Source organism: Erithacus rubecula (genome assembly GCF_903797595.1).
Source record: "Erithacus rubecula genome assembly, chromosome: 20".
Lineage (NCBI taxonomy): Eukaryota > Metazoa > Chordata > Aves > Passeriformes > Muscicapidae > Erithacus > Erithacus rubecula.
In genome coordinates, this window is record NC_136672.1 from 3,254,214 (window position 1) to 3,266,822 (window position 12,609).

Genomic DNA, 12,609 nt, shown 5'->3' on the forward strand with positions numbered 1-12,609 from the left:
AGGCTCGTGTCCCATCCTCTGCCCTCACCCAAAATGGCCGCGGGCGCGTCCGTCCGGCCCTGAGGCGGGACCAGCGAGGAGGGCGCGGAGGCGGCCGCGGATCCCTTCAGAAGGCGGCTGGAGCCGGGCAGGTACCGCGGGCACGGCGCTGGCGGCGGGGGCAGCGGGGCTCGGGCTCCCCACGCGCGGGGGAACAGAACGCGCGGCTCGGGGGGGTTTGGCAGGGCCGGACCCTGCCTGGGGAGGGTCTTCCCTTCCCTGAGGGGACTCCAGGCTGGGGGGAGCAGGTGCAGGGTTGGGAGGTAGAGAAAAATGAGCTCTGTAAAGAATATTCGCCTGCTGTGTGGTCCTGACTTGATGGTTGCTGCTGGTGAGGATTTCAAGATGTGCTTTCCCGTGGCTTTTGCTGGCTTGCCTCAACAGAGAGCGTGGAGGAAGCATGAGAAGGTTATTTTGATGCTGGAGACCAGTTCAGTGTCAAACCAGACAAATTCAAGCAAAGTTGAGTTTTGGAATTTGAAATGAAAGAGCAGCTCAAAAATACCTCTTTCTTTGTAATCATAACGTTGTAGTAAAACTTGTATTTGCTTTGGGGCATCTTTATGATTTATTTATTAAATGTAACTCTAGAAGCTTCTTTAGTGCTTTTTATTCCAAGGTCCATCTTCTGCAAGCAATCACCTGTGAGAGACAATGCACTGATGTTGAGTGTCCAGCATTAATCCAAAACTGCCATTTGCTTGCCTGAACTTCACTAAATTATTATGGGGGGAGATATCAAAGTTTGCATTAGTGGACTTGTCTGATATGTGTGAGATTTATATTCTAAGTAGGGTGTGGTATTTGTTAAATCCAGCGAGATTTCTGCAGCGATCTGGGTGTATTTTATAACTTGTAGTTGATAAGAGGCAGGAGCAGGCGTTGTACATGCAGAAGTATTTTCCGGTATATTTGAGAGCAGTTCACGGGAGTCATTTGAAAATTAAAATTTGATGCTTGACATCCGGAGGAGATGGAGCGTGTCTTCTGCATAAGTGCTTTTGGCTCTTTCGGTTTCAGATGCTCTCAGATGTGTTGCTAAGAGATTAAAATCAAAGTCGTGGGTGCTTTTTGTTTAACTGAAAAGACCTGGCTAAATCTGCTCCCTTGGAGCTTTGTATGCAAACTGCCAGAATTGCAGGAGCATCTTCTTGTATGCAAGAACAGCCAGCTAACTGAAGGATTGAAAATCACATATTTGTCTTTTGTTAGAACTTGGATGTGCTCAGACTTGCTCTCTCCGTGTTTTCATAGTTATTCAAAACCTGATGAATGTTGGCATTTTCTGGAAACATGGGCAGCTTAATGCCAGCCTCCTTGAACTGGTTCTGTGGGACAGGCTGCCCAGGGGACTGGTGGAGTCACCATCCCTGGAAGTGTTAAAAAAACATGTAGATGCTTAAGGACATGATGAACTGGGCAGTGCTGGGTTAGTGGTTGGGCTTCATGATCTTAAAGGTCTTTCTCACCTTAAATTACTCTGTTTCTATGCTGTAAAACAGTAAAAATGTCATGAAAATGCTACATGGGATTACCCTGCTCTTACGGTTTTAATTAGTAGCTGTCTTTTTAGTCTCTACTGCCTAGGCCAAAGGCATGGTCTGGTTGAGGACGGACAAACACACTTGTTGTGAGCTCCTGGTTGTGTTCTTGAGGTGGCTTGGAAGATGGGAATGCCATCTGTGATATTATGGGATGCTGGCAGTGCTTGCTGTAGCCCTTCCTGCTGTGTCAGCAGGGATGAGTCCCCATGTCAGAGGTGCACGAGGCTGCACTGTCCTGCCCCAGCTCCCAGACCAGCCCTTCTCACAACCCTTTGGGCTCACAGGAAAAATGCTCAAAGAGATTTCCATTCCCCTTGCTATTTTATCTATTTGAAGGGCTGCATGAATTAGCAACAGTATTGTTCCAGGTTCTTGTTTTTCCCATTTTTCTTCTGGAATCTGATTATAATAGAAACTTTTGCCCCTAAAATGAGAACTTTCTTCCAAGAATTCAGATTCCTGTTGTTGTTATGCAACTTTCCACATGACAGTTTTACTTTGTGGTTGTTTTCAGTGTACATATTGCTCTTCCTGTCCAAAAAGACACTTTTCTTACCCTGGAGTATCTTTTATAGTCTAGACTAAGACTGGGTAAGTCCTGAAAAATGCTAGGAAGGAAAACTGGTGGAATTGTCAATTATGAGATTTTTTTTGTTTTGTTTTTTTTTTTGTTTAAACTGTTTTGGTTTTTTTTTTGTCCAGTGAGGTTTCATGAGTCAAACTGGGCTGTTGAGAGTTTCTTTTGAAGATGTACATGTTGGTTGAAAAACGCACAAATTCCCATCTTCATCTGAAGAGGTCACCTGGCATCCGATCCTGGTCTCTCTGTGTTGGTAAGACCACAGCATTCTTCAGCTTATTTCAGAGCTTGCTTTAAGGGAAGAGAGTCACTGAATAAACTCCTGCAGCAGCCCTTAGTGAAATGTCTGCCTACCCAGGTGTTTTCCTTTCCAGAAAGGAATGATTGTACTTTGAACTCTTCCTTTGTCATAGGCACTAAATGAGTCTGAAGCTTCAGCGTGGCAATTTCACTGTGAGACTTGCAGTCTCATCTGAAGAACCTCAGAAGCTCATGGATAAGAAACTCATTTTAAGGGAGTCCTGAAAGATTAAGAGCAGAAAGTTTGTTATGTGCCATGCAGCAATAGAAATGTGAAGCTTCTGAAGGGGCTGTATAGTTAGGTTGAAAACCACCTTAGTTTTGTGGAAAAGTGCAATGTGGCCATGCTGGGGCTGGGTTGTTCATGTGCTTGGTGGTGAGCTCCTAAGGACACTGTATGTAATGGGAAGTCATACAGGATGTTCTGAAGGCATCCTTAGAAACACTACTGAATATGCAGGAAAAATAAACTTATTAGGATTGTACTGAGAGAGCTGCTGGGGAAGACCTGGCATATCCTGCTTTCCAGCTGAGCACATGCCACTGCAGTAACACCACGTTGTCATTGCTTTCAGGGATGCTGTTGAGGAGATCTTTGCAGTCTTCATATGCTTCCTCCTCCCTGAGAGAAGGGAGCTGGCAGTTTTTGACACAATTTTACTGCAAAGTATTTCTTTTGGCTCCACAGAGCCCTTAAAGGGGAAAATAACCATTGCAAGGTTTGTGTGAGCACTCCAAGTTGTACTGTGCTGAGAGAAAGTGTGGTGTCATGATTACATTGGGTCCCTCTGAGGTTCTGTTCCCAGTTGTGTCATAAAATTTTTATTCCTGACCCCTGCCCCTGTGCTTTTAATGTCTTTGCAAAATGGAAGGGTTTTTTAAATACTGAGAGGAAAAAAATAATTTGACTTTAATATAGTGACCTATGTTGCAATCATGTATTTTTTTTGAAAAGTGATGTTTTTCATCAGGGAATTTTAGATGTTTTTTGAGCTGTTTATTTGTCCTAATTCTCTCCTCTTTCCTCCTAGGAATAGCCTCCATAGGTTTGGCTGCTGCTTATTATAGTGCAGGTAATGGCTTATCACTTTTTTGGGAGAGTTGTTTCTTTCCTGTTGCTCTATTTTTTTCATGCTCATGACTCATCTGCAGCTTCTGTCTGGCCCTTCAAAGGCACTGGAGGTTCCTCTCCCACTTGGTGGTGTGAATATTAAAACCAATAATAACTGTTGCCTCTATGGCTTACTGTGCTTTAATGCTCTATTTCTTACTCAGCTTCCTTTTCTGTTTGAAGGTATTTTTAATAATGATATTGGTGCTCTGTGGCATTTTGTACTTTCAGTGTTTTATAAATGTGATTAGCTGGTCCTCACAGCTCTCCTGGGAAGACATGTAATGATTATTTGACATCATAATGAAATGATTACTTTGCCTTTGACGGAAGTTCTCTGTTTCTCTGGAAACTGTCAGATCATCACTAGCAGAGATTACTCATCCAAGCACCTTTAGAGATCAGCCAGCTACTGCTGCTTCCTCCCCTGCAGTACAGCACACTGCACCAAATGCCAGCTGTCTTTCCATCCATGGGATTTATCCTGGAAGCTGCCCTGAGATTCTTGTGCTGCATCCTGTTACCATCAAATGTTAAAACTTAATAGTGTGTAGGAATGTGCTATCAATATAACCCACATATTTATATTTAAAGAGCAAAATGCAGTGAAAGCTGCTTGAGCCACCAGCTAAATCAACCTTGTTTTGCTAAAGACGTTGCAACAAAATTTTCTGAAACCTCAGCACAGTTCTACTGTTCACTTAAAGCCTGAGTGAGCAAATTGTTCAGGCTGTGACATGTAAACATTTCCAGGACATGAAATGCAAATGTTTGTTTGTAAAGAGGACCAACTGCTTCCTTTTATGCAGAAACATGTTTGCTTTATTGAAGTTTCATTGTCCTTATCCTTGTCCTCTGTAGCAAAAATATTTGGTGTTTGACAGCAGGTTGGCAGTCTTGTGGATGCCTTTTAAGATGCCTTTGCTTGTAGAGAAGAGAAAGATGTGATGTTACAACCTTGCCAATAATACATATGCTTATAATTCTGCATGGTTTGCAACCCAGCATGAAAGAAGTCTCTGAAAATTGTGAAAACTCTATATTTTCATCCTGGGAAAGAGCTGTAAAATAGTTTGTAGTGCAGCTAGAGGCAAAAATATTCCATCAGATAAAGCTTTTCTGCTTTTGTTGCTTTTAAAGAGAGCATGTTGCTTTCAGGATTGTCTGAATACCAAAGAAGTGGGGGGGAAGAAAGCTGAATTTATGCATTTTTTGCATTCTTCAGACAGCTTGGCATGGAAGCTCTTCTACATGGCTGGGTGTTTCTTTGTGGCAGCCCAGAATCTGGAGCAGTGGGAGGTAAGATGCTGAACTCAGGAAATGAGGCTCTGTGAGTAGGAAGCAGTTGGCAGATGCTGATTCCAGCAGCCCCACACACTTGCTCAGTCCAAACAGACAAATTATGCTTTTGGTTTTGAGGAAACCCTCTGGGCTGCTGTACTGGGACTGGAATGAGGATAATAATTCTTGGACTACACAAGCATGAAAATGTGAGGTTAAACTTATGGGTATTTTTAAGGGGACACTTGGCCCAAAATGTTCCCTCTTACATAAAAGAGGGTAGATGACCAGGACATTGAACTGCACATGGTTTTGAACTTAGCAACCACTAAATATGGGAGCTCTAATCTTCCAGGCTGCTCAGCTTTTTTCCTCTGGGACAAGCTAGTTTAGAGTTATGTGGATGTTGATTTGAGAGCCATAAGCCACCTAGCAACTCACCTAAAGTGAATGAGATCCTCTTTTTTTCATTGACTGTCAGGGGTATTTGTGGTCTGTGTAAGCCTGGCCCACAGAGCACAGCACTGGAATGTCAAATTCACCAGAAGTGAAAATTTTAGGAATTACAAGTTAGTGTTCAAATTTGATTCCAGGCAAAGTTTTTATTATGTGAGGAATGTGGCAAGAGGAACAATGAACCCACTTTTAACTCCCTTCTAGAAGTCACACAAGAGATATGGTAAAGTTTCTGTTAAAACCAAGAGCAAGATTGTGATTTTCATCTAGTAATAGAGGAATGTCTAGCTGTGTATTTTGATGTTACTAAAATTATTTTCCCATAGAACTGTTTTTATTTTACTTTGAAGCATAGCTAGTGATGGTGTTTTCAAGAAAATCTTAATTTTTATATTTCAATTTTACAGGAAGCTGTATTTGATAAGAACAAGGGAACAGTCTGCCTAAAAACATTCAATCTCTACAAAAAAATACTGACCTTGTCAAAAGGAGGGAATGAACAAGGTGAGAAAGCAGGATCTATTGTAGAAAATGTGGTGAGCAGCAGAAGAGATGGATATGTGCCCATTTAATAGCTTCTCTGGAGTTCTGTACTCCAATTAAGTCACATCTGCTTTGTTCCCAAGCAGCAGATGTAACAATCTGCCTCTCTGAGCCCAAATGCTTTTTCTCAGTGTGTTGAATGCATCTTGTTAATTATTTTAATCCAAGGTAAGTAGGCCTACACATTGCTTTCCATAATAATCTTAGCCATTCCTTTGGGATGGTAATGTGTTTACCTTGCTCTTGGCTAGCCTGCTTGGCAGCTGGGACTGGTGGAAAAACTTCAATTTTGGATCCAGAAGTGGAGATTCCTGTAATCTCATCTGCTTTGGGGGAGCAGGCAAAGGTTTAGATACCATATGCAAGCAGACATGTTCCATCCTGCAGATACAGAATATGCATTTAAAACAGCCTGTTCAGGAGGTTCAGTTTAATGCAGGATCTGATGTCCTTTGGGCTTGTTGGATTAACAGAAGTTGCAATACAGTCTGTGAGTTGGCTGAGTCATGGTGAGTTAGTAGCTCTATTGCAAACTAGGATCTTTTATTCTGTTGCAAAAATAGGATCTTTTTCCATGTCAGAGTTTTTGTTTTACTTCCTGATGTAAATAAAACTAGCTCTCAATAAGGTCAGAAGAGTGGCCAAATTTGGAATGACCTTAAGTTGAATTGGTTTTTAAGGAGTTCATTTTTGAGATGGAAGATAAAAGATGTGGAGAGAAGGATATTTAATATTTCTGAACTTTCCTTTAGGATGCATGTTTACAATGGAGAGCTGAGAATATCTCTTCCTCTTTGATAATATTTGGTTTAGGTACCATTCATGTGGGGATGCAGAAATCAGCTGGTATTCTGAGCAGTTAAATATTTCAGTATTTAATCTCAGTAAAGTGAACATCTGTTTGCCTACTCCATACAGAAAAATAGTTAAAACTGCTGTTAAAACAAGTGGGAAACATAAATAATAATGGATTATTATGGCTGGCTGGCTGTATCTTTTTTCTTGGGGCCTGTCCCAGCTACAATGTGCTGCAGTCACACCCTGTGCATGTTTCTTTTGCCTGAGCAGCTCATGCAGGACTGCCCTGGTTGTGCAGGATCACAATAGTGGTGCCCAAGAGAAGGGTCCCTATCACCTGTCAGCAGTGGCAGTGCTGAGGGTGTGCAGTTGAAATGGTTTTGAAAGCAAAACCAGTGAGAGCCTCCAAGTCACAAATAAAATTTAGTAGGAAAAAAGATAAAAAATAAAATATATGCAATAGTACAAAAGAAAAAGAAAACACTGATAGAGTCAGAATACAACCTGACATCACACTAGTTAGTGTGGTGGTAGCAGTCCAGTTAAATGGTGGCTGCAGTGCCCCTGGAGAGACAGATGTGGTTCAGCTGAAGCAGTTCTCCTCCAAAGGTCCAGTGATGATGTGGAAAGGTCCAGTTTGACTCTGGAATCCAGTGGAAAAAGCTGCTTTGCTGTTCCAAATCTGTTTTTATCTAGGTAGGAAATGTTTGGCTCCTCCCCTGGCTGGAGCATCTCCCAGTGGGATGATGGAATTTTATCAGTCATGCACTGGGACTCACTGGCCATTAACAGAAGATGGAGGAAGGGTGGGTTGTGGGAAGGATAAAGAGCACTGCCCCAGCTGGTTTAACAGATGGCCCATTAGCAGAGGATATCTCCACAGAGGTAAGAATCCCTGCCCCAGCTGGTTTCAGCAGATAGAATGCTGCTTTTGGTCACATTTACATTGTAACTGGGGCACAGCCCTGCTGACAGCTGCCTTGTCTCGCCCCTGCAGTGGTGGCCGTGCTGAACGAGATCCGCGATGTGAACGTGGAGGAGGAGCCCGTGCGCTATTTCGGGAAGGGTTACCTGGTCGTGCTGCGCTTCGTCACTGGCTTCTCACACCCGCTCACCCAGAGCGCAGTGCTGGGCTGCAGAAGGTGCAGTGTGCACTTGGTAAAATTACAGTGTGTGAGGGGAGAAATGCCACTCATGGGGGTCAGTAATTGCCATCTCTTACAACCAAGCTTGGTTTTCAGACTTGCTGGTATGAGCTTGTGTTTAAACTTTTAAAGCCCAATCATGTTTTCATTGACTGACCTTTGGGTAGCACCGTCTGTCAGGATCATGTTTAGGTATCTAGGATCCCTTTAGTGCTGCAGCTGGAGCTGCCTTCCTGAGCTATGCAATGGCAGAAAGGATAAATTCTAACTTTGCAAATATTTGATGTATTAGTTAACAGAAAATTTTTCTTAAGCATTGATAATGAGGAACCTTGCAGCAGGGCCTGGGGAGAGGACTGATGTGGAGGGAATGGCTTGGTGTGGCATGCTGTCAGCCATACCTTCAGTGCCCATATGACTTTCCCTCTAGGCAGTTGTTCTCAGGAATTAGCATGCCTGCTCTTGTCAGCACCACAGTTCCACTAACTCTGCCCTTGTTTCTTCTTTTCCACAGTGATGTGGAAGCAGTTGCCAAACTCATTACGACGTTTTTGGAACTGGACAGAGTAGAGACCCCACAAGATTTCTCTCAGAGCAGCGAAACAGAGGCAAGTGATGCAGATGAACCACAGGTTAAATACTGATATTCACTGTGAACTGAAGCAAGCAGAGGTTTTCACACATCTGGCAAATATTCTGATTGTTCTTCAGAAAAAGAAATCCCTCACAACCTTGACATGGGCATTTTTCAACGTGTGCATTTACATTGGGGAAATCTGTCTTAGGGCACATTGTTTAGTGCTACACTGCTTCAGGACCCTGCATGTGGACACTGCTAGCTTTTGAACTTTGTCAGCTCATCAAACTTGTCTAGGAATAGTTATTTATTAATTAAATGATTTTAAATAATTGCTTTTCATTAATGAAGACACAGATGTGAACTTCTGCTTACTGCAAACATTTGCTGCAGGTACAGTATATGCAATGTAGAAGAGTTGAATTTGTAACTCAAAACACAATACTTTGAGGTTTCCCTTTTAATATATGCAATTAGAAGATGCAGAGTAGTGGCACTTTTATGTTCTCTACTACTGACTTGCCATTGGATATCTGTGGAAATTAAAGTCTGAGTGCCTCTCTTGGAATTCTAAACATCAGGTTCATCAACCTGAAATGGTGTCTTAACTTATCTCAGGCTCACCAAGGAGCCATAAACAGCAAAGCAAAAATGATCATGATGAAATGTCTGGGATGTTCTACCTTAATCCTGTTCTGCTTAACTTCTGGGCAGGACAGAACAATTTTTTTCTAGACCTCAGTGTTTACTATTTAAGCTGTGTATTTAGAAAGGAAGCAGGAACATGTGTAACTTTAGGTAGGGAAAAGACTGATGTCAAACAAGGTGGTAGCCTAGAGCTGTTGAGTATTTCCTCACTTGAAATGATACCCAAGTGCTAAATAATAACGTTTTTAAGGTAGCTGCCATAGATTGTGTTTGATTTGTATCTGTGTTTTACTCCAGGTGTGTGGTGTGCTCTGTTCTGACCAATGATTTCACAAATAGTTAAAATACAAAATTTTTCAAGGTATTTCTGAAGTAAAAGCTACCTCTGTAGTCAACATATTCTGTCTAGAACTAGAACCCCATCATGCTTACATTATCATGTCAGTACAAGAAAAAATTGTATAAAGCTGCAAGTTTTTTTCAGCATGCTACAGCTGCTTATACTTATACAGTAGGCTTTATTTAGGAATCTTATGATCTTTAGACTTGATTTAGAAAATATTTACACAGTTACATCTAGGAGATCTGAACAGGGTACAAGGTAACTGTGTTGTCTGTTTTCATGGTTGGCCAGCAGCAAATGTGTCCTGGCAGCAGTTTCTTCAGGTTTTAAAAGAGCCTGTGTTCTTGTTTCCAATCACCCTACCTCTACAGAGAAGGCTCTGAAAAGTTTTTGGTAGAAGCCCCATCCTGTTTGTGTTGCAGTTTGGTCTGAAGCTGAACACCTGCTCATCAAAGAACACTTTCCCTTCCAGCATTCAGAGCTAGATGTGAGCTGAGAGGCAGAGGCTGCCGCTGTCAGTGGAAGGTACTCACACTGCAGGGACATGGCTGTTGGTGTAGCTTGCCTGCAGCACAGAGTTAGGTCTGTTCTCTTTAAATAAGATAAAAAACTTGTAATTACATCAGGTATCAGTACAGACTTCTGCCAGTACATGCTCCTGAAAGTTCTCTGAGTTGCTGGGGTAATCATGGTGCTTTCAGTGCCTACCCCACACCACTGGAACTGGGAAGCTGCTGTGTATGAACGTGGGAAAATTAGGTTGCAGGCAATTAGCTAAATTTGCCTTTATTCTGAAGCACAACTGTAAGCAAAGCATAATCATCAGACCTGTTTAAAAATATTGCAGGGTGTAACACTTTGTAGAGTTCCTCATTTAAATCCATTGTATGGTATCCCCCAGGTAATGTTCATTTTAGAGAGAAGAGAATGAGATTGGGGATTTGGAGAACTCTTTCCCACAGTGTAAAATGAGAATAGTGAGTGTTCTAAGGACTTCCAGTAGGAAGTGCTGTGTTAGAGTATGTAATGGTACAGTGTAAGCACAAGGGCTCAGCCCTTGTGGTAGCTGCTGCTTTGAATCAAGGATATTCAGAGGGCATTCATTCATGGTGTGCACTGCACTTACTCTGAGCCTGTGCAGTGGACCATGGATAAAACAAATTACCTGCCTTCAGTCTTAGCTCTACTGGCCTTCATTTGTACTCCCATGAGAGCTGACATTCTGTAAACCATGCTGTAGTTCTGCAGTTAAAAATCAGCTTTTGAGAGGTACGTCTGTTGGTCTGACCCTGCACTGCTTGTCCTGCTCTGCTGAGCTGCACTGCATGCAGCTTGCTGTGCCTTCATGGTGTTAGTACTTAGACTATGCAGTATCTTCTACAAAAGCTAAAACAATGTAAGGAAAATTCAGACTCTCTAGAGGGGAAAATGACCTGTAGAATACAATGTAACTTGAAATGCTGTCCCTGGAGTAAGTTGCATGTTGGGTTGATATCAGTGATCACCTCTTTAGAGGTGTTTTCCAGTATCCTCCTCATTCCTTACCCTGCTGTGTTAGGTAGGAGAGGGATGGCTGCTGCCATACACTGTGTCTTAGGAGGAATATTGTGACTCCTCAGCCTTTCCCTTGGAGCAGCTGGTGCCATCCTCTCGTGCCATTTCCATTTTGCATTTGGCAGCTGTCACTGCACCAACAAGGACAGTTTCAGTGGAAACCTGTGTTCTGCAGTCTGAGCTAACAGGATGAGGCCCTGAGGACATTCTGCCAGGCTGTGGGGATGTGTCAGGCACTGCTGGCTGATCCACCCAGGAGCTTCCTGTGGCACTGATCTATCAGAGCCTCTGAGCTTGGCAATGGGACACTGCACCCATGTTAGCACAGGCTGCTGGGGTTTTCTCTTGTGTTTCTCTTGATCCACATATGGAGCTTCTTGCCCTCAACTGCAAGCCTTGGCCAGATGCAATGCAGCAACTGTGTGCATGTACAACTAACTTGCAATTGCTGTTCATGTAGATTTGGTAATGGCAGTGTCTGTGCACTCCTCAGCAATGGGATCAGCTAAAGAACTGTGCAAAAAGGGTGCAGCTCAGGACAGGGCCCACTCTTCCCTCTTTGGATGAGCCTTCTCTCCTCCTCCTCTTCTGCCACTTCTCACCATTCTGCTGAAGGCTTTCCTGGATGGTTTTCCTCACTTCTCTTGGGCCCAACAAAGTCAAAGGCCTAATAAACAGAGCTTTACATGTGCTTGGTGAAAAGTGACTTGGACTCAAAGGAATGATGTGAAAGACTAGTTTTGCTTAGGAAATTAGGTACTCTTAGAAGACTATTACAGATGTAGTCATTAACTTTTGCATCTCAGGCCAGCTAGAGACTTGTGCCTGGACACTGTAGTTTGCATGACTTATAAATGATTTTAAAACCTTCACAGAAGACCTTAGGTTAGATCTAACACTCTAACCCCCAAAACCAAGCCCTCCTGCCATGTCCTTTACTATAAATGTATGGTAGCACTTAGCAGATGCTTCAGCTCATGCTTGAGCAGACAGTGCAGTTCCTTGCATGGCTGTGGTGAGCTGCTGCAATGAGCAAAAGCCAGAGTGCATCTGTGCAGAGGGAGAGCCCTGCTTTGTGTAAGGTGGAACCTCATATTCCAGTACTTCACAAGGAAACATTCCATACCTGGCATCCATTGTGCAAGTCTCAAAATCCAAATATTTATAGTTGACATCTGATTCTTGGGCTGTATTTATGAAGTTACACAGATACCAAAACTTCAGCTGGCTCACATAATAAATAAAGTGCTAGTTCTGACAGTGTCATAGATGGCTGGGAGGCAAAAATACTTCTGGAACATGTTTAGAAATTACCTTTTTTTTTTTTTTTTTTTTTTTACTTTCAAAATTGCAAGTAGAATTTCAGCAAGGCCTTGTTGTATTGTCTTTTTTTTTAATGTTCATTGACAAAATCAACTTTGATAACTTGTTTTGCATTGCTGTAGTATTTTGTATTGTTTTTAATTAAAATTATTAAAATATTAATGGCTGTCTGAATTATTACTGGGAACACTGAAGGAGTTAATGAAGAAGTAAGAAGCCCAAATACCCAAATAAAGAAGCCCAAATACCTCTGAGAAGTGACCCTGCTGCCACTCTTGCAGCAGTCCAGCTTTTAGTTCCATGTAAGCTGATAGATCCAACTCTCTATTGGTGAATATTTCCATTTTCTCTCCTTTAAACCAAACCA

At 42.4% G+C, this 12,609-nt stretch overlaps 1 protein-coding gene across 4 annotated transcripts; it reads left to right on the top strand.

Annotated features, from left to right (window-relative positions):
* The first annotated feature begins 13 nt into the window (after positions 1-13).
* Positions 14-12,404, top strand: CYBC1 (cytochrome b-245 chaperone 1). Of its 4 annotated transcripts, none has more exons than XM_079323531.1 (7): positions 14-131; positions 2,286-2,416; positions 3,495-3,536; positions 4,800-4,873; positions 5,719-5,815; positions 7,650-7,794; positions 8,312-12,404. In XM_079323531.1, exons 2-7 carry the CDS (start codon positions 2,332-2,334, stop codon positions 8,439-8,441), a joined length of 573 nt encoding a protein of 190 aa, XP_079179657.1. In that variant the 5' UTR covers positions 14-131; positions 2,286-2,331; the 3' UTR covers positions 8,442-12,404. The 4 variants fall into 4 exon arrangements, with proteins under 4 accessions (XP_079179657.1, XP_079179659.1, XP_079179658.1 ...); XM_079323533.1 differs by lacking the exon at positions 14-131 and adding an exon at positions 134-302; XM_079323532.1 differs by lacking the exon at positions 14-131 and adding an exon at positions 2,152-2,174.
* Positions 12,405-12,609: the final 205 nt, after the last annotated feature.